The sequence below is a fragment of the Hippoglossus stenolepis genome, chromosome 17, assembly GCF_022539355.2.
Source record: "Hippoglossus stenolepis isolate QCI-W04-F060 chromosome 17, HSTE1.2, whole genome shotgun sequence".
Classification (NCBI taxonomy): Eukaryota; Metazoa; Chordata; class Actinopteri; order Pleuronectiformes; family Pleuronectidae; genus Hippoglossus; species Hippoglossus stenolepis.
The window spans coordinates 8,408-34,289 of record NC_061499.1 but is presented as its reverse complement, the minus strand read 5'-3'; the positions used below and the strand labels follow the sequence as shown (position 1 = coordinate 34,289).

The 25,882-nt window shown below is 48.6% G+C and overlaps 1 protein-coding gene across 1 annotated transcript; it reads left to right on the top strand.

The window, feature by feature from the left end:
• The first annotated feature begins 6 nt into the window (after positions 1-6).
• Positions 7-25,735, top strand: LOC118125093 (collagen alpha-1(XIV) chain). Its single transcript, XM_047344135.1, has 19 exons — positions 7-25; positions 557-718; positions 807-973; positions 1,720-1,846; positions 2,956-3,101; positions 4,271-4,400; positions 7,927-8,066; positions 8,241-8,367; positions 8,540-8,679; positions 8,971-9,103; positions 9,212-9,256; positions 9,331-9,476; positions 14,357-14,486; positions 20,035-20,157; positions 20,374-20,523; positions 22,424-22,540; positions 24,698-24,847; positions 25,233-25,307; positions 25,563-25,735. The coding sequence occupies exons 2-19, from the start codon at positions 646-648 to the stop codon at positions 25,733-25,735; spliced, it is 2,292 nt and encodes a 763-aa protein (XP_047200091.1). The 5' UTR covers positions 7-25; positions 557-645.
• Positions 25,736-25,882: the final 147 nt, after the last annotated feature.

Here is a 25,882-nt window from a genome sequence, read left to right as displayed (position 1 = left end):
GCTGGGATAGAACTGTTCGCCATCGGTAAGAGCTCAAATCTTGATTATATTTATATTCTTTTATATATATATAATTGTTTCATGTTTTCTAAGCTGCCCTCTCGTCACAGTTTAATTATCACTCAACAGAAAATATTTTACCAACCAGTCTGATTGGTTTTCATGAGGTTAATCAATTAATTAATCTTTTAATTTATTCGTCAGGAGACAACATGAAACTGGTTTCCAAACGTCTTCCTGTGTTTTTATGTTTATTATGATTTGGTTTAGTTTTTTGATTGTGTTGTTTTTTCTTGTTCATCATATATAATGATGATCGTCAGTTTGTGTAAAACAATCAAACGTCTCCACACGTGGATTCTTTTATCACTCGAGAAGGAAACGTGAATGAGCTGAAACCTGTTCAGTTCTGTTCCTTCAACCAACCTCAGAGATTCAATCTGATGATTCTAGTGTCTGAGACAATTTGAAAAATATGTTTCAGAAGCTTTTTGGTAAAACTTCAGAAAGGATTTTATTACTTTGCCTCTTTAAATAAAGAAGTTTCTCTCTCGAGGTGTGAAAAACGCTGACGAGAACGAGCTGAAGGCCATCGCCTCCCCCCCGGAGGACACTCACGTCTACGTGGTGGCGGACTTCGGTGTGATGAGCGACATCGTGGAGGGTCTGACCAAGACCGTGTGCGACCGCATGGAGCAGCTCGACAAACAGATCAGAGGTGTGTGTTCCTCCAACCGCCGCCGTCAGACGTGTTTCTCTGTGTTTCCCAAACTGACGGAACCGTTTGATGTTCTGTTATTTTCCAGGGGGGTCTCCCGTCCTGCCCCCCACCTCCATAGCTCCGCCCCGTGACCTGGTGACCTCTGAGATCACAGCTCGCAGTTTCCGCGTGGCGTGGACTCACGCTCCGGGTCAGGTGGAGAAGTACCGTGTGGTCTACTACCCAGCCAGCGGAGCACAGCCGGAGGAAAAGGTTCCTGGGTTATTTAGTCGATATACATTTGATTTATTCTTGTCTTTGGTTCTTTACAATATTCTGTTTTCTTTAGAACCAGTTTTTATTGACTAAAGTAAAAGTTAACAAGATGCTGCCCCTTCATTTGTTCCCTTTATAAAGTGAAACGTAGCAAATTACAACTTCAATCTCGTAAAAATACGACTTGATTCCTGAGCTCTCTGATCGTCTCTGAGGCCCAGACTCTTTTATAAGATAATTAAATTGACCAGCATTGATTCGTTCAGCAGCAGACGAGGCGTCTTTGTGATAATCTGTGAGTTTCAGCTGGATTTCAGCTCCGCACACGTGTGATTCCCTGAGTTGATATTTGTATTTGTACAGTTTCCTCCTCTCTCTTAGTTCCTGCCGCTCTTTGATGATTGCAGCTGGAATGGCCCAGTTTCCCCACAAGGAAAACTGAGGTTTCATCAAAGCTAATCTGATCTAGTTCCACTCAGAGGAAGTCTCTGTGGAGACGCCGCCTGCAGCAGCGTGTGCTGCGCTCTGAACCTTCCATCGGGCCCGAGCTCCCTGACGAACCGGGCCTGTGGAGGTTTAACGTGTCTGACGAACGCGGTGCTGCTGTTCTCATCCGACTACAAGAGCGAATTATAATGTTATTTTAACAGCTGCAATGACTCGGTGTCAGAAACCTGTTATTCCAGCATCATAACATCATTCAGTAAAATAAGTACTGAATATGTGAGTGTTCCTGTCTTCAGGTGGTTCAAGGCTCCGAGGACAGCGTGGAGCTGACCTACCTGAACTCCCTGACGGAGTACCAGGTGGCCGTGTTCGCCGTCTACCGCAGCTCCGCCAGCGAGGCCCTGAGAGGGAGCGCCACCACATGTGAGTCGGGTGGCGGGACAGCGAGTGGAAGTCAAAATATTCGTAGTCATTCCTGGTTTCTATTCTGGTGAAGCCACTTTCCATCGAGAGAGAGAGGAAGTAGAAAACAGACTGACGTGTGTATATCAACAACACGACAACACGACAACACAAAATGACTCAAAACCAGAACGGCTGAGAACTCTGCTAACGTTCAATCCCTGCGTCTCAACGCAGTGTTCATCTCGTTCACACTATATCCCACAAAGTTGTTACCATCCACACGCACATCATATCATATCATAGTTTCAGCTGCAGTTGTACACGAACCAACAAGTAGCTTCAATGCACTTCTCTCTCTGTCTCGTGTCTTTCACTCTTTAGTCTGAAACTGAACTTTAACGATACGCTGCAAAGAAAATGTAAACACACACACACACACACACACACACACACACACACACACACACACACACACACACACACACACACACACACACACACACACACACACACACACACACACAGTGTCTGTTCTATGAACGTATGTGCTGAACCAGTGAATCTGGGTCATGACAGCATCTCAGGTGTTTCTGTTAAACACTCTGGTCCTGATGCTCCTCCTCTCACGGGAACCTGGCGAGCTCTGAATCTGTTGGCGTTGCCCGAGGCTTCGTCCTCCTGACGTCTGAACCGGGGCCTGGCAGGATCGTCAGGCCTCTCACGGCGCAGCGGGCGCTCTGATGAATGACGGGAAGGTCCTCGTCGGCTGCGAGTCGACCTTGTACCAAAGTCAAGGGGGTTGGCTGCTGCTGCTGCTGACTGAGGCTGCAAATGAAATGTGACCGTAAATACTGATGTATGAGGAAGTGAGGAATTTACTTAGGATGGTTTCAAACTAGGATTGAAATTCTAACTGAGTCGGTAGCAGGTGAAAGTTTGATGAAATTACTTTATCAAAAGATAATGAGATCTGATGATTAGATATTAGACTTATTAATTCACAACTATGTGAAATTACGTTATTTGTGTTTTAATATTACTGGTGTGTGTGTGTGTGTGTGTGTGTGTGTGTGTGTGTGTGTGTGTGTGTGTGTGTGTGTGTGTGTGTGTGTGTGTGTGTGTTGCAGTGGCGCTGCCGATGGTCAACGAGCTGGAGTTGTTTGACATCACTCACAGCACCATGAGGGTCCGCTGGCAGGTCGCCGCCGGGGCTTCTGGGTACATGATCCTTTACGCCCCGCTGACTGAGGGAGACCCCGCGGACGAGAAGGAGGTGAGGTGTGTGTGTGTGTGTGTGTGTGTGTGTGTGTGTGTGTGTGTGTGTGTGTGTGTGTGTGCGTGTGTGTGTGCGTGTTGTATGTTAATCTGTCCATTTAATAGACTGTAAATAAAGATGGACGACATGAGAATCGAGCTACAGACGGACGAGCTTCACGTCAAACAAGTTGCTCTGAACCCGTCTGATTAGAGACGTGACGGCTGATTTGCTGTCAACTTGACAAAGTGACCTGCAGAGAAGCCGTTGTAATGGAGCTGAGAGTGAGAGTGAGCTTTCATGGGGTGTTTCTGTTTGTCTGCGTCGTGCACATCGAGCTCATCAACCTCTCCTCACATTGATTCTGCTCAGTGAGCGAGAAGAGGCTGAGGTGAGAGGATGAAGGAACAGAGAGGAAATGCAATTTTGCAAAAGGTTTGTCAAAGGGAGCCGAGAAGATGAATCTGATCTGATGTTCTGGAACGAATGAAAATCCGGCTTCTGAAGGAAGCACAAGAAAATCACAGCGAAGAAAGAATCAGATACTTGTTTTATTTTGAAAACTGTGACCAATGAGAGGCCAGAACTTAAAGAGAGTCCATCCAGTGATGTTGCAGATAAACACTGACGAGCATCAACAGGTGTGAAACATCAGGAGCGAGCTGCAAAGCTGCAAAGACTCAGCTGCAGCTTGTCGACAGGTAGATTCAGCAGTGAAGGAAGAGAGGAGCTCCGAGGTGGAGGAGAGCGGGAAGGGCACAGGCAGCCATCTGTGCCCCCTCCCATTAGACCTCATTACGCCGCCGCCACATTCTCCTCCAGGCAGAACGCTATAAAAACAACGTAGGAAGGAATTAGGAAACGTGATGGATGCTTTCCAGTGGCGAGGATAAGCCCGGCTGTCCCGGTGAAAGTGTTTCTACACCACACGGGTTCACGGTGGGTTTCAGTACAGACTGAGCCCGTGAGAGGGAGAGAACAGGTGACGTCATGTAATCACAGTCAGGTCCTGACAGGAGGTGGATGATGGAGGGATGACGGAGGAGAAGATATGTGGAGAGGTGGATGATACGGAAGATAAACAGATGGAGGAGAGAGATACGAATGTTTACTTAAAGCCCTGTGTGTGTGTGTGTGTGTGTGTGTGTGTGTGTGTGTGTGTGTGTGTGTCTGTGTGTGTGCCCAGGGTGAAGGTGGCGGACTCGGTGAACGAGGTGGAGCTCGAGGGGTTGACCCCGGCCACCGAGTACACGGTGACCGTTTACGCCATGTACGGAGAGGAGGCCAGCGACCCCATGACCAGTCAACAGACCACACGTGAGTCCCACACAGCAGAAAGAATCCGGGGATCGAACACCCGGCATCATCGACTGTTCAGGTTCAGGGGTTCAGAGCGTGTCTCCATCGCCCCCTGGTGTCTGGCTGCAGTACGGGTTATAAACCCTTCTCCTCCATGTTAGTAGATGGGACCAAAGTATCCGTCTGACTTCTGGTTCTGCAAAGTGTCTGCTTGTACTCACGTTGTTTTCCCGACACAGCTGCGACATGTCGGAGTCGCGTCCCAGCACGCTTTCCTCACGGGAACAAACTGGCGGCGATGTCAGAATCCCCGCACGCCGCCCGGTCCCCAGCTTCTGCTCGTGAAGTTATATTTTCACCTCACTTTCATTCTTAAAGCGTCCTGAAGCCTTGATGAGAGTCGCTCTCGTCTCCGTCTCCCCCCGAATCCCAACACGCTCACTAATTATCCCTTTATGAAGTCTCCTTTAAGGCCCGTGGCTTTACGTCAGGGCATGTTTATGTCTTTACGATGCGTGTTAGTCTGTTGAATGCAGGTCAGATCAGGACGCTGGCGGCTGCTGGCAGCACACACCGGTGGTTTGATTCTTTTTAGGGGGAAATGAATGAGACAGATTTATGATCCATGAAGCTGATATTTGTTCATACAGTCATTCATCAGGTTTTTAGTTCAGTCGTTAAACGAGAGGAAAGGATCCACATGAGCTCCTCCCACATGGAAATCTGTTCCTGCTGCCGCTGATTAGTCTCTACCATCTGGTTCCTCAGGACTGAAGATGAACTGTGTTCTTATTTCATTTGTTTTGGGCAGTTATTCCCTATATATATATATATATATATTTCCTCCCTGCACGTGTCATAAAATAAGACTAGATAATCCTGTATTAGTCCCATTATGGGAACATTTTCTGCATTAAAAGCAACAAGGTGAAAATAGAAAATAAATAAATATAAATATAATGATAATAATACAACGTAAACAGCACATTTACAGTGTAAGAGTATTGCACTGATAGAAAATAATAGTTATTCGGTTAAAAGACTTGAAAACCTGACTGGTTGACTCTGTGGTACATGTGGTCGACTGGGAGCGGAACTGGTTGCATCTCTGTCTCTGCTCCTGCCACCACAGGGTCATAGGCAGGCCTCAGGAGCGCCCCCTGCAGTCCAACAGACCTCCGTCTCCTCAGCTCTCTGGCTCTTCTGGTGAAGTGCAGTTCCTGGATCTGTTTATGGTTCAGGTGAACACCAGGTCAGACGTCAGCACGCGCATCTCTGCCCTCGTGCACCTGCAGAAATCCACCTCCAGCCCGGGTTGTAGTTTGTTCCTCGTGTTGACCTGAGATTCTCCGGCGTCGCTTCCTTGTCCCCGTCCTGTTGTTTCCCTCGTTTCTTCCACTCATTTATCTGCTTCTCTGTTCGGACAGATCGGCTTTAATGATCCTCTGCACAGAAACAGGCCGTCGTGATGCAGATTAAAGATAAAGACTCAAAAACAGACTTTACTTTGATCACAGGAGCCTGAGATATTCTGAAGAATACATAAAGATGATTGCTCTCATTTCATTTATAATAATAATAATATAAACCTTGTTTATTTAGCACTTTTCTGAGAACAGGGTAACAAAATGCTCGTACACGTTAATGCTCGAGACAACGGATAAGAAAACAAATCCATTTAATGGACGAGGGGATTTGACTGTTTATGCTTCTTCTGCTCTGATCTCATGTCCGTGTAGATTCTGTTCAGATGTGCTTGTTGTTTTATTTCAGTTGCTGGAGACGAGTCTCAACAACCTTTCAAACTTCTTCTTCATTTTCTGGCTCAGAACAGAATCTCATTAAATTCTTTATGAAACACTGAGGGGGTGTGTGACCTGTACTGCAGCCAGCCACCAGGGGGCGATCCAGATGCCAAATACAGTCAAACTCTGCTTTAATTCAGTCATAAAAATGCAAATAAAGTCCTAGAATCTCTGTGGGAGATAAAACCTGTGATTTCACTTTTTAAACCTTCGAGCCAGACGTCGCTGGTTGTGACTTCCGAGCGATGTCATCCGACGGGTCATTTAGATACATTCAGAAACTTTGCCGACTTGGCTATCTCTAAACTTTTTAAATTTCCCATCCTCCTCATTGCTCCGCTGACCCCGACTCGACCTCCAGTAAAAGCCGAGGCGGTCGCTGCTTCTCTCCTCCCCCCCTCTCTCTGCTTTGTCTTTACGCTGACCCTCGGTATAATTGAGGTGAAGCGGTGGCTGGTGGAATCAGGATTATTTTAAAAAGAAGAGAAGGGAAACAGATCAGTAATTCTAAGCAGAAAAGTTTCCGGGCCTCTGGGAGTAAATGAGATTTTTTTTAGGATGGAAAGAAAAAATAAAGTAAAGAAGGAAAGAGGCTTTTTTTTTTTTAAACCTCGGAGCGAGAGAGACGGAGAGAGAGAATAAAAACGAGGCAGAGGAGGTGGAGTCTGATGTGATGAGGTTTTGTTCAAGTTATAATTAAAAACTATAATGTTCAAAACTATAATTAAAACTCTAAATCAAAACTCAACTCACCTTCGATCCCGAGTTTCTGTTCCAACTGAGACTCGACTGTTCACAACGTTACGAGCTTTACGCTGAATCAACCAGTCAGTCAACCAGTCAGTCAACCAGTCAGTCAACCAGTCAACCAGTCAGTCAACCAGTCAGTCAACCAGTCAACCAGTCAGTCAACCAGTCAGTCAACCAGTCAACCAGTCAGTCAACCAGTCAACCAGTCAGTCAACCAGTCAACCAGTCAATCAACCAGTCAGTCAACCAGTCAACCAGTCAGTCAACCAGTCAGTCAACCAGTCAGATCAACCAGTCAATCAACCAGTCAACCAGTCAGTCAACCAGTCAGTCAACCAGTCAGTCAACCAGTCAATCAACCAGTCAACCAGTCAGTCAACCAGTCAGTCCACAACCAGTCAGTCAGTCAGTCAATCAACCAGTCAACCAGTCAATCAACCAGTCAATCAACCAGTCAACCAGTCAGTCAACCAGTCAGTCAACCAGTCAGTCAACCAGTCAATCAACCAGTCAACCAGTCAATCAACCAGTCAGTCCCACAACCAGTCAGTCAGTCAGTCAATCAACCAGTCAGTCAACCAGTCAATCAACCAGTCAACCAGTCAGTCAACCAGTCAATCAACCAGTCAACCAGTCAGTCAACCAGTCAGTCACACAACCAGTCAGTCAGTCAATCAACCAGTCAGTCAACCAGTCAATCAACCAGTCAACCAGTCAGTCAACCAGTCAGTCCCACAACCAGTCAACCAGTCACTCAACCAGTCAACCAGTCACTCAACCAGTCAGTCAACCAGTCAACCAGTCAGTCAACCAGTCAGTCCCACAACCAGTCAACCAGTCAACCAGTCAGTCAACCAGTCAACCAGTCAGTCAACCAGTCAGTCAAACCAGTCAACCAGTCACTCAACCAGTCAACCAGTCAACCAGTCCAGAAGGTGTGTGTGACTTCCTGTTTACTTGTTGACCTTGTTGACCTTGTCGCACCTCAGTGCCTCTGACTCCGGCGAGGAATCTGCGATTCTCAGACGTGGACCACAGCTCCGCCCAGCTGACGTGGGACTCCGCCTCCAGGAAGGTGAAAGGTTACCGCATCATGTACGTGAAGACCAACGGGGTCCTGACCAATGAGGTGAGAGGATTGTTCAGTGTCACAAACATCTGGACGGAGGTGATTTAAAGGAACATTTTGTGTTTGTATAAATTGTGTCAGGGAGGATTGTTTGTGTTCCTTGTTCCTGTGATGTAAAGAACAAAGACACTGAGGGAGGAGTCACAGAAACACGGTTTGATCCTGTGTGTGCAGGTGGAGGTCGGCCGTGTGACCACCAGGCTGCTCAGAAACCTGACGGCACTGACGGAGTACACCGTCGGTGTGTTTGCCATCTACGACGAGGGGCAAGCCGAGGCTGTGACTGACAGCTTCACTACCAGTAAGAACCAGTGTCACCAGGAGTTAAACCATTCAGAAAGAATCTCAGATATGTAGACGTCGTGTTAATGATCTGTCAGCCACGTCACAGGTGTGTGTGTGTGTGTGTGTGTGTGTGTGTGTGTGTGTGTGTGTGTGTGTGTGTGTGTGTGTGTGTGTGTGTGTGTGTGTAGAGACTGTTCCAGACCCACTGGACATGAAGACCACTGACATCTCTACTGACAGCTTCAGGGTGTCATGGCAACACCCGGCCTCTGATGTGGTGCTGTACCGACTCATCTGGACACCGACCGACGGAGGAGACAGTGAGGAGGTACGACTCCAATATCCAATCATACGACTCCGATCCAGCTTATTCTATACGACTCTATACAATCCGATATGGAAAGGGGGCCAGGACCAGTCGGAGGCTCAGACTGAGTAAAGATCAACGACCCCTCTTCTCTAAAATGAAGCCATGATGTCTCCGATACGGGCGCTGACATCTTGTTTGATGCGTCTGTCCGACAGAGATTTATTTAGCTGATTTGACAGAAACCTGATGATTCTCTCTGTGTCGTCGAGGATTTAACTTGTTGAGCAGCTTCACTTCTTCTTGTTTCAGGCTCTGGTGAATGGAAACCTCAACACCTACCTGATCAGAGGCCTCACCCCGGACTCAGAGTACGAGGTCCTGCTGGCGGCCGTCTACGCAAACGAGGTCGAGAGTGACGAGGTCATCCTGGTCGAGTCCACCGGTGAATTAAATGGCATCATTCATTTAAAGTTTTTATTTTATTCTTGTGAACCAGATCCACCGAAGCAGAGATTAGAGGTGAATTAAATGTTAAATGTTTGATTTGCAGTTGAGAGAACAACCACCATCGCCACGACAACCACCACCATAGCAGGTAAATATTTCTTCGCGCTTGTCGTGTCGTGGTCGTTTCTTCCTCCTCATAGAAATGAGTGGTTTTTGCCTCAGCTCCTCGTTTCGGGGTGAGGAACATGAGGATCGATGAAGAGACCACCTACAGTGTGCGAGTGTCCTGGCAGCCGCTCGACTCCAGGAACGTCCGACATTATCGACTCAGCTACATCAGCGCCAAGGGCGACCGGGCGGAGGAGACGGTGAGAAAATCACTTCTTCACTTCAGACTTTTGGATTAAAGAGACTCGAGTCCAGCAGCTTTTGATTTTTCCTGTGTGGTGGCGACGCCTAGTGGCCGGAGGCTTTATGTTTCGGGGTTGTGCGTTTCATTCTCGTGAAACACGATATCTCAAGAACGCCTTGAGGAGATTTATTCAAATCGTTTCAAAGGTCAACGGCACACTGACCTCATAGGGTATATCATTGAAGTTCCTTTTGTCGCCTTGTGAACACGTTATCTTAAGAATCGTTTTAAATCGTTCAGCTGGACTCAGATGTTTCATGGTCTTCAGTCAGCTTCTCCTTCAGGATCCTTCACGGTTCAGGAGCTGAATTCTCTTCCTCTAAACAGCTTCACTTGTCTTATCTCGATTTACAATCTCTATTCTGAACAGAGAGATGTTGTTTAGTTCAGCTGGTTGTGTTGGAGCCAATGAAAAGTCCTGATCTGTTACTGTGAACGACTTGTGGAGGTAGACGAGGGGTTTGTGCAGTGATGGACGGAACAAAGGGAGGAATGAATAAACAGAAGTGTCTTCAACTGAGGAAGATTATTGATGAAGAGGATGGCAGAGCTTCAGATTAAAAGTCCCCCATGGAGAGAGAGAGAGAGGGAGGGAGAGAGAGAGAGAGAGGGAGGGAGGGAGGGAGGGAGGAAGAGAGACTGTGCTGTTGATGGCAGGTCTTCAGAGTCGAGAGGGAAGAGAGAGCGAGCGAGAGGATAACGATGATGGAAGCAGTGGCACATCTTCAAAGAGAGAGAGACGGAGAGAGAGAGAGAATGATAGTTCCTCTCACTAATGAACCGAGAGAGAGAGAGAGAGAGAGAGAGAGAGAGAGAGAGAGACAGAGAGAGAGAGAGAGAGAGAGAGAGAGAGAGAGAGAGAGAGAGAGAGAGAGAGAGAGAGGAAAGAAGAGAGAAAGAGAGAGAGAGAGAGAGAGAGAGAGAGAGGGAGAAGAGAGAGAGAGAGAGAGAGAGAGAGAGAAACACTGATGTAGTTATGACTTAGTGTGTGTGTGTGTGTGTTTCTGTGTGTGTGTGTTTCTGTATGAACACGATAATGATGGCATGAAATTTCAAAATTAAAGTCAAGATTGTGTGAAGCTGCTGCAAAGTTTTGGAATCAGGAAGTGAATGTTGTTAATGTCAGTTTCCAAATCTGTGGAAGTAAAAAATGATTTCCTGCAGATTGTGTGTGTGTGTGTGTGTGTGTGTGTGTGTGTGTGTGTGTGTGTGTGTGTGTGTGTGTGTGTGTGTGTGTGTGTGTGTGTGTTTGGGTAAGAGTTTTGTCGTGATGGTTAAGTTAAGGTTTATGAAATGCATTATGTCAATGACTGTGTATAACTTCCTGTATAACTTTGGTCAGGAGTCATTAGGTTTTCTGATGTTTCTTAAATGAACTGATTTCTGTGCCTGTGGCCTCAGGTGTGGGACCTGGGATCAGCTGCTGGTGGCTCATCCTGACGACAAAGAGCCGGCAGCTGCTCCAGCAGCAGCTTGTTAAACGGTCTGTTATCATAGTGTGAACAGCTGTGGGCTCTGCTTGGCAAATGGCAACCATTTAGATTCTTCTCTGCCCAGGGGGGGGCTGTACTGGTTCCTCTTCCAGAAACTAGTTTCACTCCGGAGTCTTTATTTACTGCCATGAAGTCTCCTCCAGAATAACCTGATGCTCAGGTGAATGATTCCGTCTCTTCTGATTCCAGCCACAGAAGAACAATCTGAGTGTCTCCAGCATTTCGTTCTTTTAAAAACGACGTAATTCAAATTGTAGTTTCTATCTGAAGCTTTGTCATTGGAGTGATTTAGTTTCTCTTCTCATGAGACGCAGTGAATTGTTATCATCACAACACTCTGGGACTTGTTTCCCTCGCTGCTTTTATCCCTGGAAGTGATTTGTGTGGATCAGCTGTTCCACGTCTCTTTGTTCGAACCCGACAGTGTTTAACACGGAGCCTCCGGACGCTGCTCCTGTCGTCAGCAACACGTGGAAACGCTGTGAGGGTTGAGTGTTTGAGTCTCTTTTCACAGTGATGATGATCAACAGGAAACTAAATGAGCTGTGAACCTGAATCGTTGTCACATATTATATTAATGAGGTCGGCCATCTTGACAGTTTGAACAATAATTAGCTCAAACTGCAGTTTTCATGTTGTGGCACCAGACAGCAGATAAAGTTCACACTAGTGTCAAACATATAAATACATATATAGCCTTATTTATTATTTATATTGTATTTATTATTACATAGATTTTTTTGTCGGTAATAAAGCACAGGTAAAAAACATTACCAGATATATAGGAAGCTGGTTTAAACACAAGATAATTATTAATTAATCATTTACTGTGCAGACTGAGCAGACTGTGCAGACTCCTCTGTGCAGACTGAGCAGACTGAGCAGACTGTGCAGACTCCTCTGTGCAGACCCTCTGTGCAGACTGTGCAGACTCCTCTGTGCAGACTGAGCAGACTGTGCAGACTGTGCAGACTGCAGACTCCTCTGTGCAGCCATGCGTCCTGAGGAAAGTCTGTTATTTCCCTGCACCGCCTCATTCAGCGTTCAATAAAGCAGAGCTGCTGGGCATCAAGTGCGATCCCCCCGTGTGTAAACAGAGTTCAGGAGATTATTGCTCTGCAGCAGAATGTTGTTCCAGCAGGAAACTCACTCCAGGGAGGATTAGAAAGTTTGACTTTCCTTCACACACTGAAGTGTTTCTTCTTTTTCCTCTTTCAATCAGCGACACGTCTCCACACGTCTTCACTTCCTCCCTGATATGAATCCTGAGTCAGTGTCAGCTGTCAATCATCACGTCTCAGCCTGTTTTTATATCATTAATAACTGATTCAAACCAAACTGATCAGAAACTCTGAGATAAGAACGACCTGAAATGACAGAAACATCTTTACAAACATTTATTTAACGTGGACTTTGATTTTTTTAGTTTGGTCCACGACCCATCTGCTAACATGGAGGAGGAGGAGGAGGAGGAGGAGGAGGAGGTGCGATAGAGACGTTTTGGCTTCAGTTTTCAGGAGATGTCGTCCATCTTTATTTACAGTTTATAGAACATTGTCTCTCTGTTGGAAGCTGCGTTCACACGCTTCAAACCTGGTGTTTAGCGTTTGCAGCGGTTTTGAACGAGGCCTCGTACCATCGTCCGCTCCTCGTGCCCTGAACTTTACATCGTCACTGACACGACGTCACAGGAGGAGCATCTGATGCTCTGCGGGTTTCTCCTTTTATTTAATAAAGTTAGGTTCAGTTTCCAGCGGCTGCAGGACTGTGTGTTGTCTCACCGTCTCCTCTGACTGCTCCTCGGTTTGTCTTTGCTCAGGTGAACCAGACTTAATATTCTGGACCTGTGTGAACCTCGGTCAGAACTAGATTGGCTTCCTGAATCCTATAAATACGTAATGAAACCATGTTTGCATTTACAAAGTGGTGAAGTAAAGAGGTGTGTGTGTGTGTGTGTGTGTGTGTGTGTGTGTGTGTGTGTGTGTGTGTGTGTGTGTGTGTGTGTGTGTGTGTGTGTGTGTGTGTGTTTCCTGGCTCAGTGACAGTTTAGAGACTTGCTGCCTTTTTCATCAGACCGGGCTGAAATTGATTTGTCAAGGCTCGCAGTGTTTTCTGTAGGAAGTGGAGGGTTTTTGGACGGAGTCAGACGAGACTGTACATGCTCAGAATGTCAAGCTGGCAGAGAGACAGAGAGACAGAGAGACAGAGCGGGGGGAGACAGAGCGGGGGGGAGACAGGAATGAAAACATTCGTCTGCATGTGCGACTCAACCTTTAACGTAATAAATGACGTTCAGACGTCAGATAAAAGTTTCTCCCGCTCACAAACGGAGCTCACGTAGATTCTGTAAATAAAGATGGACGACATGACAGCTACTCAAAAATGAAGACAAAGCATCTCCATCGCCCCCTGGTGGCCCCCTCATGCTTAATGTTGAGTAACACGACGCAGAACAACCTCGATGCACTTTGGCATCTTACATTTCTTTACATGGTTTTAGCCTAAAATAGAAAATTCTATCGATTTTATCTTTTTTTAAGTTTCTGAGAAATAATTCTGTTGGATCGAAGAAGACGAGTCGAAGGGTTCAGAGAATACAAACAAAAAAAAGACTGAAACTCCACTGAGAAATAGAAATGATCATAAAAATTAATAAACGATTATAATTCCAGACAGAGAAGCAGGAAAACAAGCAGATGAGTTTTTCTTCTGGATGAAACTCACCTGGACGGACGAGTCGTTGGGTTTTGACAGAAGGAAACAATGAACCAGAGCAGCAGCTGAAACTCATCTTCACCTCCATGAGCAGAAACTGTTTTGTTTTTAGTTGTAAGTCAAGAATCTGCAGGAGCGTGTTTGTGTTCTGAGCTTCACGCGTCTGGAACTCAGAGAAAACCTAGAAACAAACATGTGGAAACAAAGGATCGTCCCCGTGAAGCCGTCAGCCTGTGGTTCTGCTGCAGCGTGCGGAGTCCAGCTGTTACAACATCTGTCCTCAGCACGGACTCATCTCACTGACGTTCATTTCAGTGATTACAGCCAATTAAAAAGAAACAACTTTTATTAATCATTAACCAGCAAAAGAAGGAGAGAGAGTCAGAGTTGTATTTTCAACATGGCTGAAAATAAGAAACGAAAACGCATGTTAACATCAAAGAGTCGTCCAGATGTTTGATTGACAGGTAAAACCCCAGTGCAGTGGAAACAAAGATGGAGGAATAAGACGTTTTACACTTTTACCCCTGATGTGTTTGAAGAACAGGTTGTGTCTCCGTTTCTCTTCCTTGTTATTGCACCTGTGCTGATGTAAACCCTGACCTTTGACCTGACCTTTGACCTCCAGAGGACGGTGCCCAGCGGACAGAGCAGCCTGGTGCTGCAGCCTCTGCTCTCGGACACCGAGTACAAGGTGGCCGTCACTCCGGTTTACCCAGAAGGAGACGGCCCGGCAGCGGCTCGAATGGGACGAACACGTGAGTCACTTCTTCATCAGCATCATGTTGACACGTGGAAATCAAGTTGTTATGAGGAGTCACAACTTTTCCCATCAGTCCTGTTCCCCTTATATTATGTTTTAAATTCCCTCATCAATCATTAATCATTTATTTTCATGTTATTTTCTTTAATTAGAAACTCTCTTGTCCTCATGTTTGCATTTTACACGAAAAGATTTAAAGGTTTTTTAGTTAATTAAAAAGTTGAGTTAATTAATGATACAAGCTGAGATCATGAAAACCTAGAGGAGAAGAACAGATGAGTCACTGAAACAAGAGAAGCGATGTCCTGGAACGACAAAGTGGAAATTTAACACATTTAAATATGAAATATGAAGGAGTCTGAATATTTGGATGAGCTTAAGACGAATAAGACAAATTCCCTCCCACACCCGTCGTCAGCGTCTTGAGATAAACTCATTACTCTGAAAAACAAACTCTGCAGAACAGAAATCGTGTTTCCTGCTCGTCTCCGTCTCGACGTCTCGTCTGTGGAAACGAAACGCTGCCGCTGTCAGGAAGTATAAACCCTGGAGAAACAAGGGGGCCACATTCTTATGGTAATTGGTTTATATTAAAACTTCATATATTCTCTATGTAAAAACACATTTTCAAATGACAGTGAAACTCAATGTTTTTACCATTTAATTCTATTGTTAAAGATGTTTCATCCTCAAGGGAAATAAAACATTTAGTATCCGATGTAACATCTGAATTATTAGGAGGAAGACACTTCTTCATTTCAAAGACCCTCCCTCAGTAACGTGATATTTAAACAGAAACTCCATGAACAGGATTTCAACTGGAGCTTTAAGTCTCCGTGAAGACGACTCTTCAGGTTCTCTCAGTTTGAACCTGATTCCCGAGGAGGAGACAGATGCATTGATTTCCTTCTGCAGCTGAACACAGAGAAACGTGGGCTGCGTTCGTTCCTCCTGTTTCATTTTCTTTTCAGGCGAGCAGATAATCTCTAAATTCAAGGAATGCGTCTCTCCATCATGTCTCCAACGTGCTGCGCGTTACGAACATTCAGAGACGCTAACGACATCCTCGGCTTTTTAATCGCCGCGGCCCCCCGACACCCGGCGATGACAAATGGTTCCTGTTAGCGAGTGAGGGACGAGATGATCGCCCAGGGAGAGGCCACGGGCAGAGAAGAAGGGATGATTGGGTTTCTCTGGAGTGATGATAGACCATGTGACGGAGGGAGCAGGTGTAATCTGGGGATTTGAACCCATGAGGGATGAGGTTAGCGCCGAGGGAGGCACGGCGGCGAACACAGAGAGGAAGATGGGTTTTCAGCCTCAAACTGAAGCCAGATAATGTGACACAATCATCAGAGGGTTGATCCCCTGAGCGATGAGAGGATCCGACTGGAATCAGGAAACATGAAAGTACAAAACACCTGAGACACGCTGATCGGATCAGATTGGCCTCCAGAGGGCGCCAGCGACACATCGGGACCTCACTGGACCCGTGTGAATTCATCGACTGAGTTCAGACCTCCGACGAGGCTGATGTCTCCAAACTGGGTTTTAATTATCTCCACTGGTTTCTGTACTTTGTGGTTGGTTGTTGGTTGAACAACAGAAAACAGAGAAAACCGTTTGGTTCCCGTCCCTCAAAGAAAAGTTCAAACCTCTCTTTAGTTCTGTTTTCTAAAGTCGTTTCCTCTGGATTGAACTTTCTGACTGTTTCAACTTCTCATTGTGAAAAGTGACTCTTCCTCTTTATCTCCCTCCTCTCCTCCTCTCCCTCCTCTCCCTCCTCTCCCTCCTCTCCTCCTCTCCCTCCTCTCCCTCCTCTCCCTCCTCTCCCCCTCCCTCCTCTCCCTCCTCTCCCTCCTCTCCCCCTCCTCTCCCTCCTCTCCTCCTCTCCCTCCTCTCCCTCCTCTCCCTCCTCTCCCTCCTCTTCCTCCTCTCCCTCCTCTCCCTCCTCTCCCTCCTCTCCCTCCTCTCCCTCCTCCTCTCCCTCCTCTTCCTCCTCTTCCTCCTCCTCTCCCTCCTCTCCCTCCTCTTCCTCCTCCTCCTCCTCCTCCCCCTCCTCTCCCTCCTCTTCCTCCCCTCCTCTCCTCTCCTCCTCCTCTTCCCCTCCTCTCCCTCCTCCCCTCCTCTCCCTCCTCCTCCTCTCCCTCCTCCCCCTCCTCTCCCTCCTCTCCCTCCTCTTCCTCCTCTCCCTCCTCTCCCTCCTCTCCCTCCTCTTCCTCCTCCTCCTCTCCCTCCTCCTCTCCCTCCTCTCCCTCCTCTCCCTCCTCTTCCTCCCTCCCCCTCTCTCCCTCCCCTCCTCCTCTCCTCCTCCCCCTCCTCTTCCTCCTCTCCCTCCTCTCCTCCTCTCCCTCCTCTCCCTCCTCTTCCCTCCTCTCCCTCCTCTCCCTCCTCCTCTCCCTCCTCTCCCTCCTCTCCCTCCTCTTCCTCCTCTCCCTCCTCTCCCTCCCCCTCCTCTCCCTCCTCCTCCTCCTCCTCTCCCTCCTCCTCTCCCTCCTCTTCCTCCTCTCCCTCCCCCTCCTCTCCCTCCTCTCCCTCCTCTCCCTCCTCTCCCTCCTCTCCCTCCCCTCCTCTCCCTCCTCTCCCTCCTCTCCCTCCTCTCCTCTCCCTCCTCTCCCTCCTCTCCCTCCTCCTCTCCCTCCTCTCCCTCCTCTCCCTCCCCTCCTCTCCCTCCTCCTCCTCCTCCCCCTCCTCCTCCTCCCCTCCTCCCTCCCCCTCCTCCTCCTCCTCTCCCCCCCTCCTCTTCCTCCTCCCCCTCCTCCCTCCTCCTCCCCTCCTCTCCCTCCCCTGCCTCCTCTCCCTCCTCTTCCTCCTCTCCCTCCCCCTCCTCTCCCTCCTCCTCCTCCTCCCCCTCCTCCTCCTCCTCTCCCTCCTCCTCCCCTCCCTCCTCTTCCTCTCTCCCCTCTCCCTCCTCCCTCCTCTCCCCCTCCTCCTCTCTCCTCTCCCTCCTCTCCCTCCTCCTCCTCTCCCTCCTCTCCTCCTCTCCCTCCCCTCCTCTTCCTCCTCTTCCCTCTCCCTCCTCTTCCTCCTCTCCCTCCTCTTCCTCCTCTCCCTCCTCTCCCTGCTCTTCCTCCTCTCCCTCCTCTCCCTCCTCTCCCTCCTCTTCCTCCTCTCCCTCCTCTCCCTCCTCTCTCCTCCTCTCCCTCCTCCTCCTCCTCCTCCTCCTCTCCCCTCTCCCTCCTCTCCCTCCTCTCCCTCCTCTCCTCCTCTCTCCCTCTCCCTCCTCCTCTCCCTCCTCTCCCTCCTCTCCCTCCTCCCCCTCCTCTCCCTCCTCCTCTTCCTCCTCTCCCTCCTCTCCCTCCCCCTCCTCCTCTCCCTCCCCCTCCTCTCCCTCCCTCCTCTCCCTCTCCTCCTCCTCTCCCTCCTCCCCTCCTCTGCCTCCTCTTCCTCCTCTTCCTCCTCTCCCCCTCTCCCTCCTCTTCCTCCTCTCCCTCCTCTCCCTCCCCTCCTCCTCTCCCTCCTCCCCCTCCTCTTCCTCCTCTTCCTCCTCTCCCCTCTCCCTCCTCTTCCTCCTCTCCCTCCTCTCCTCCCTCCTCCTCTCCCTCCTCCCCCTCCTCTGCCTCCTCTCCCTCCTCTCCCTCCTCCTCTCCTCCTCTCCCTCCTCCCCCTCCTCTCCCTCCTCTGCCTCCTCTCCCTCCTCTCCCTCCTCCTCTCCTCCTCTCCCTCCTCTTCCTCCCCTCCTATCCTCTCATCTCCTCCTCCAGTGTCCCCCTCTCTTCCTCCCTCCCCTCCTCTCCCTCCTCTCCTCCTCTCCCTCCTCTCCCTCCCCTCCTCCTCTCCCTCCTCTCCCTCCTCCTCTCCCTCCTCTCCCTCCCTCCTCCTCTCCCTCCTCCCCTCCTCTGCCTCCTCTCCCTCCTCTCCCTCCTCCTCTCCCTCCTCTCCCTCCTCTCCTCCTCCTCTCCCTCCTCTCCCTCCTCTCCCTCCTCTTCCTCCTCCCCCTCCTCTCCTCCTCTCCCTCCTCCTCCTCCTCTCCCCTCCTCTTCCTCCTCTCCCTCCTCCTCTCCCTCCTCCTCCTCTCCCTCCTCTCCCTCCTCTCCTCCTCCTCTCCCTCCTGCTCCCCTCCTCCCCTCCTCCGCCTCCTCTCCCTCCTCTCCCTCCTCTCCCTCCTCCTCTTCCTCCTCTTCCTCCTCTCCCTCCTCTTCCTCCTCTCCCTCCTCCTCCTCCTCCTCCTCTCCCTCCTCTTCCTCCTCTCCCTCCTCCCTCCTCCTCTCCCTCCTCCTCCCCTCTCCGCCTCCTCTCCCTCCCTCTCCCTCCTCTCCTCCTCCTCTCCCTCCTCTTCCTCCTCTCCCTCCTCTCCCTCCTCTTCCTCCTCTCCTCCCCCTCCTCTCCCTCCTCCTCCTCCTCCTCCTCTCCCTCCTCTCCCTCCTCCTCTCCCTCCTCTCCCTCCTCCTCCCTCCTCCCCTCTCCTCCCTCTCCTCTCCCCCTCCTCTCCTCCTCTCCCTCCTCTCCCTCCTCCTCTCCCTCCTCTCCCCTCCCTCTCCCTCCTCCTCCCTCCTCTCCCTCCTCTTCCTCCTCCCCCTCCTCTCCCTCCTCTCCCTCCTCCTCCTCCTCTCCCTCCTCTTCCTCCTCTCCCTCCTCCTCTCCCTCCTCTTCCTCCTCTCCCTCCTCCTCTCCCTCCTGCTCCCCCTCCTCCCCTCCTCCGCCTCCTCTCCCTCCTCTCCCTCCTCCTCTTCCTCCTCTTCCTCCTCTCCCTCCTCTTCCTCCTCTCCCTCCTCCTCCTCCTCCTCCTCTCCCTCCTCTTCCTCCTCTCCCTCCTCTCCCTCCTCTCCCTCCTCCTCCCCTCCTCCGCCTCCTCTCCTCCTCTCCCTCCTCTCCCTCCTCCTCTCCCTCCTCTTCCTCCTCTTCCTCCTCTCCCTCCTCTTCCTCCTCTCCTCCCTCTCCCCCTCTCCCTCCTCTTCCTCCTCTTCCTCCTCTCCCTCCTCTCCCTCCTCTTCCTCCTCTCCCTCCTCTCCCCCTCTCCCTCCTCTTCCTCCTCTTCCTCCTCCCCCTCCCCTCCTCCTCCTCCTCCCCCTCCTCTCCCTCCTCCTCTTCTCTGTGTGATGACAGTTTCCATTATAAAAGCACTTTTTAATCATTCTGACATGCAGGAAATTACACCCAGTCCTCTTCTCGGGTACATAGATATTTTTTATCTGATTCAATTTGATTTGCTTTATGACTGTGCTGTATTTTATTGTTTACTTTTTTATCTTTTCTCTTTCCTCCTCCACTTCTCCTCTATCGTTTCTTTCCTTCTAACCTCTTCTGACTTCTTCTCTTTTTTGTTTAATCATATTTCTGTCGCTCCGGTTTCTCCCTCTCGTCTTGCTTTTCATCTTCTCTCTTCCCGTCACGGGTTCGAGTCCAGACCCCCGTCGCTCCTCAAATCCACTTCTTACACAGCGGCTGATAAAACATCACCACAGGGTTCTGACAAATTAATTCTTAAAAAAAAACACCACACGCTTCATTATTTTCTTTCTTTCACAGAAAACTATGGAAACTGATGGAAAATATATTTTTTAAATTCAGTTTAATAACCTCGTAAAATCTTCTGTGATCAGTTCCTCTTTCAGCCCCGAGGAACCTGCGAGTGTCAGAGGAGTGGTACAACCGCTTCAGGATCAGCTGGGACGTCCCACCTTCGCCCACCATGGGCTACAGAGTCGTCTACCAGCCGCTATCTGGTAACACACACACACACACACACACACACACACACACACACACACACACACACACACACACACACACACACACTCTGATCGGTGACCTTTGACCCGACTCCCTCAGGTCATCAGCTGTTGAGTGAAACACGACCGCGGCACCAAAAAAAACTGAATCAATCTCGCTCAATACCCATAATGCACGTCTCCCTCCCAATGCCCCCCTCCCCCCTGCAGCCCCCGGGCCGGCCCTGGAGACGTTCGTGGGCGAGGACGTGAACACGATGCTGATCGTCAACCTGCTGAGTGGGACGGAGTACAGCGTGAAGGTCATCGCCTCGTACACCACAGGGTCCAGTGACGCTCTGTCAGGGAAGGCCAAGACCCGTGAGTTCGATGCCGACACATTCATGTGATATTTAACTTATTTACATACATTGTTTTACAAATGCATATGTTATCTCTTTGAGCATCAATATCTACTGATGAAAATATTGTATTCTTAGTTTTTATGTCCCTGCTGCGGTGACGCCCAGTAACCAGAGGAGTTATCTTTCAGGTGGTCCGTCCCATTGTTGGAACTGACCAAGTGAAATGATTCAAATCTTCCCCGAACGATTGATTGAGGTCAATATTACAGCTGCGATTTGTGGGGCCCTCTTCTGCAACAACATTTGACTTTTGTATAAGTTACATCATCATGAAATGAATTCAAACTCTAACTTAACTTCTCTCGGATCATTTTGTTGTGACCTTCATTGTGAGTTTGACCTTTTCTCCTCCTGGTCCTCGTTGTCTGTCCTCTTCATCAATCCCGCCTCTTTCAAACGATCTCCTCTAACCTAATCAGAGATGCAGGCCGACACCTGCGGACGTCAGTACCTTGATCCATTCTCTGAATCACGTCCCAGGACGTGGGACCGATGCAGAGAGAAGGAGAGATGGAGAGAGATGGAGAGAGAAGGAGAGAGATGGAGAGAGAAGGAGAGAGAAGGAGAGAGAAGGAGAAGGAGAGAGATGGAGAAGGAGAGAGAAGAAGGACAGAGATTGAGAGAGATGGAGAGAGATGGAGAGAGATGGAGAAGGAGAGAGAAGGAGAGAGAGAGAGAGAAGGAGAGAGAAGGAAGGTGATGGAGAGAGAAGGAGAGAGAAGGAGAGAGAAGGAGAAGGAGAGAGAGGAGAAGGAGAGTGATGGAGAGAGGAGAGAGAAGGAGAGAGATGGAGAGAGAAGGAGAGAGAAGGACAGAGATGAGAGAAGGAGAGAGAAGGAGAGAGATGGAGAGAGAAGGAGAGAGAAGGACAGAGATTGAGAGAGAAGGAGAGAGAAGGAGAGTGATGGAGAGAGAAGGAGAGAGAAGGAGAGAGAAGGAGAGAGAAGGAGAGTGATGGAGAGAGAAGGAGAGAGGAGAGGGATGGAGAGAGGAGAGAGAGAGAAAGGAGAGAGAAGGAGAGAGATGGAGAAGGAGATGAAGGAGGAGAGAGAAGGAGAGAGATGGAGATGGAGAGAGAAGGAGAGTTTCATCCCTCCATCCATCCCTCTGTTTTCCACCACTTCTGTGGATCTTAATCAATTTGGCAGCAGAAGCAGTGAACCTCATCCGTCCTCCTCCTGCAGCTCGTCCTGGGATCGAGCCTCAGTCTCTCCTGTGTGTCGGGCTCCTTATAAACAGCCACCAGGGGGCCGTGAGCTCCTGTGGGCTCTGCAGCAGATGATTCTGACATGAACCCATGAGCCCAGCACTGACCTGATATCCTGCCCACTACCATCTGCACATAAACATTGTCCAGAAAAACACTTTGCATTTGTCTGGAGCCGACGACTGGAAAACGTTTGGTCGGAGTGAAACTCTAACGTGATGAACGAGGCCATCATCACCACAGAAACACGATAATGTCCATGAACTCAGAATAAGTGAGGCTTTCAAACGCCGACTGGAAAAGTGCATAAAGTACACACATAAATACTGTGTGTGTGTGTGTGTGTGTGTGTGTGTGTGTGTGTGTGTCTGCAGCTATACTTCTCTCCCCGTCTGTAAATAACTCGTCTGCGCCCGACCAGACGTTTTGAATCTGGCGTGTGGTTTCTCCGATGTGATTCTGTGCAGCTTTACGACAACAACAGTGTGTAGAGAAGAAAACTTTCAGCCTCGTACTCGGTATTTTTAGTCCTGAACAAGACCAGAGTTTTTACATCTGCACTATTTGTGTTTCAGTGGTAACAATAAGAGTCTGGAAATACGCTGATGTTTCTGAGTGAAGTAAAGAAACTGTCTCTCTCTCTGTGCAGTCTACCTGGGGGTGACCAGCCTGAGTGCGTACCAGGTGAGGATGACGGGTTTGTGCGCCCAGTGGCAGCCGCACCGACACGCCAACGCCTACAGGGTGGTGATCGAGTCCCTCCTCAGTGAGTACAGCCACGGGTTCGTCACACCACACAGGTTTACTCATCACGTATCTGATTTTACTTTATGATAAATAAAAGACAGTGTTTTAATTTACACTGTGAACCTCGTGTGAGTCCTGTGAGTCCAGAGGGAGCTGACGTCTGACCAACAACACGTGGACACTTAGAAAATGTTTCATTCGGCTGTTTACGTGACATCATTCACAAAGAAACGAAGCAGTATAAAACTCTTTGGATGCGTCTAGTCTTAAATAAGACTAATAAATAATACAGATGGAGGACATGTCTCCACTTACAGATGTGGGCCCCTTCAGGCACTCGGCACATCTGGCCCAAAACAGATGTGAGCCCAAAGTTTCCCACTTGTAAAACAGCAAAAGTGGATAAAATATCCCAAACAAATGTCTTGTTTGCCCTCGTTGGTGGACATGTGGTGTTGCTGAGGTCCTCACGGTGTGTGGGACAGTGTGTGTGTGTGTGTGTGTGTGTGTGTGTGTGTGTGTGTGTGTGTGTGTGTGTGTGTGTGTGTGTGTGTGTGTGTGTGTGTGTGTGTGTGTGTGTGTGTGTGTGTGTGTGACCTGCACCAGGTTACACACTGTGTCTGAGGAATCAATGAAAGTGTTCCAAACGTTTATCATCGTTGAGATAGATATTCCTGGATTCTGTATTTACACTCTGTGCTGCAGCTGAACAACAAATATCCCTCTGAGATGATGAAGATGTTTAGGTGGGGGGGGGGCCTCTGGATTATCTGCTGGATTCTCGGCGGAGCCTGACAAGGTCGTTTAACGTGGCCGTGCATCACTCGTGTTAAAGCTGTAATTCTCCATCAGGCTCCTACGCTGCGTCTCTGCAGGTTTGCGGCAGCAGCAGTCACATGCTTTCATTAGTGGGAGTTTCAGTATGCGGCGCAGGGAAAGTGTCCAGTCGGCTGAATGCTCAAGCAGCTCGCTGTGACAGAGTTATCGTTGTCTCCCATCACAGAGGCGCTGAGCGGTCTTAAAGGTTTAACTGTGCAATCACACACTGAGCCGCTCTGTGCTCGGCCCACGTTCACATCCACCGTGTGAGGTGACACAACGACAGACACACACAACGACAGACACACACAAAGACAGACACACACAAAGACAGACACACACAAAGGTTCGACATCACGTCTGACAAGAAATCACAGTCATCACAGCTTGTGTGTCAGTTCAAAGGAAGAGAAAAATAGAAATAGATGAACTATATCTAATATCTCTTTGTATTTCAGAAGGAATTAATTATAATAAGTTAATGTGTATAATCACTGTTAAAAACAGAGTTACAAACTGCTTTATAAGTCACATTAACAACAAGACGTTTAAATACAAACAAAAATAAAATGTAATATAAACTCAAAATGAAGATAAATGCTAAAAAACACAAGACATGCAAATAAGACAATGTAAAGTCACGTGTAAAAATGTCAGATTTTAATTGTTTCTCAGTGATTATTTGTTTCTCAGCCTCTGTTGAACTTTAACAAACTTCTAACTGCTGCAGCAAAGTCACCTTCAAAAAACACCAAGCGTCAAACCCTCGGTTCGACTGCACACGTCAGCAGCTCACAGGCGAGAGACACGTTTAATGCAGCCGTCCTCCAGCCAACAGGAAGGTAACTGTTATTCACCAGGTTCAGGCCGCCAGCGTCCACACGTCACCGAACAGACACGTCTCACGGCGGCGTCCTCCCAGCTAGTGGATCTCAACACAATGGACCTAAATGAGGGTTTATGTTCTCGGAGCTGGTTGATAATCACCAGGGAGAGAGAACGATGTGATGTTGTGTTTGTGGTGCGGACGATCAACACGAGGAAAACCAGATGCAGTTCAGAGAAATCCACACTTATAAAATCTGTTCAAACTTTTTATTCTGAAAGAGAAAAGCAAACAACAGAAAACATCAAATGAGAATTAACAACATCAGAGTCAGTGAACTTAATATAGCTAGTAAAGAACCGCTCCACAGTTCATCTTTTAAATAGGAACTGATCAGAACTGAGCGACACTCAAACCTTTGTGTTGTTCACGAGTCAGAGAGAACTAACCAGATCCAGAGAAACTATGGAACAAGTTAGTTTCCCCTGAGGAACCAGATCAGACGTAACCAGGATGTTTGTGTTTGTGCAGACGGACAGAAGCAGGAGACCAAGCTGAGCGGGGGAGCCAGTCGACACTGTTTCAACAACCTGAAGCCCAACACGCAGTATAAGATCAGCGTGTACGCTCAGCTGCAGGACGCCAGCGAAGGACCGGCAGTCACTGCTGTGGAGAAGACACGTATGTACACACACACACACACACACACACACACACACACACACACACACACACACACACACACACACACACACACACACACACACACACACACACACACACACACACGTATGAAGACACAGAGTTACAGGTGAGGAGTTGAAAGACAGTTTGATGTCGACAGCAGACGACTAAATGATACAGGGACTGAGGTGACAGATCTGAACGTGGTGATTTTAAACATCCTGTGTTTGATCTGTCTTTGATCTGTCTTTGATCTGTCTTTGATCTGTGTGGTCTGAGTCTTAAATTTTTAATTTCAGGCTCATATAGAACGGTTTTATTATTTAATTATTTAACTAATTGCAGGTTTTTTTGTGTATGTGTGTGTTTCTTGTGTTTTTAGTACCCGTCCCGACTCCGGCGCCGACCAAGCCCCCCACCACCACCGCGCTACCCACAATCCCCCCGGCTAAAGAAGGTAAGAGCTGATTTCATGTTCTTGTTTTAGCTAGTGTATGTAGTGTATTCGGTGTTAAACACATAAAACCTACAGATCGTCACCAGCCTCCGATGTGAGAAGAGGAAGTCGTCCACAGTTCGAAGCCTCGAATCAATCAAGAGTTTGTTTTATTGATGACGTGTCAAACGTCAAAATCTCTCTCTCTCTCTCTCTCTCTCTCTCTCTCTCTCTCTCTCTCTCTCTCTCTCTCTCTCTCTCTCTCTCTCTCTCCAGTCTGCAAAGCAGCCAAAGCCGACCTGGTCTTCCTGGTCGACGGCTCCTGGAGCATCGGTGATGAAAACTTCCTGAAGATCATCCGCTTCCTGTACAGCACGACCGGCGCTCTGGACGGGATCGGGCCGGACGGAACTCAGGTGACGCTGGTTCTCTCCACGCGGTTCGACTGAGGAACCACTGAGCTTTGTTCTGTAACAGCAGCGCGACCACAAAGACCTCACACGAACTCCATTGATTTATGTTTTTATAATAGAAAATGTTTTATTCTACTGATGGCAGTGATTAACTGAACATATCAATGTTTAAATGTTTTGTTA

Bases quoted from the DNA above. Each gene is read 5' to 3' on its own strand.
- LOC118125093 (XM_047344135.1), top strand. From the start codon at position 646: ATGAGCGACATCGTGGAGGGTCTGACCAAGACCGTGTGCGACCGCATG. The intron at 8,680-8,970 runs GTACGACTCCAA...TTCTTGTTTCAG, and splicing joins ACGGAGGAGACAGTGAGGAG to GCTCTGGTGAATGGAAACCT. The intron at 20,158-20,373 runs GTAACACACACA...TCCCCCCTGCAG, and splicing joins CGTCTACCAGCCGCTATCTG to CCCCCGGGCCGGCCCTGGAG.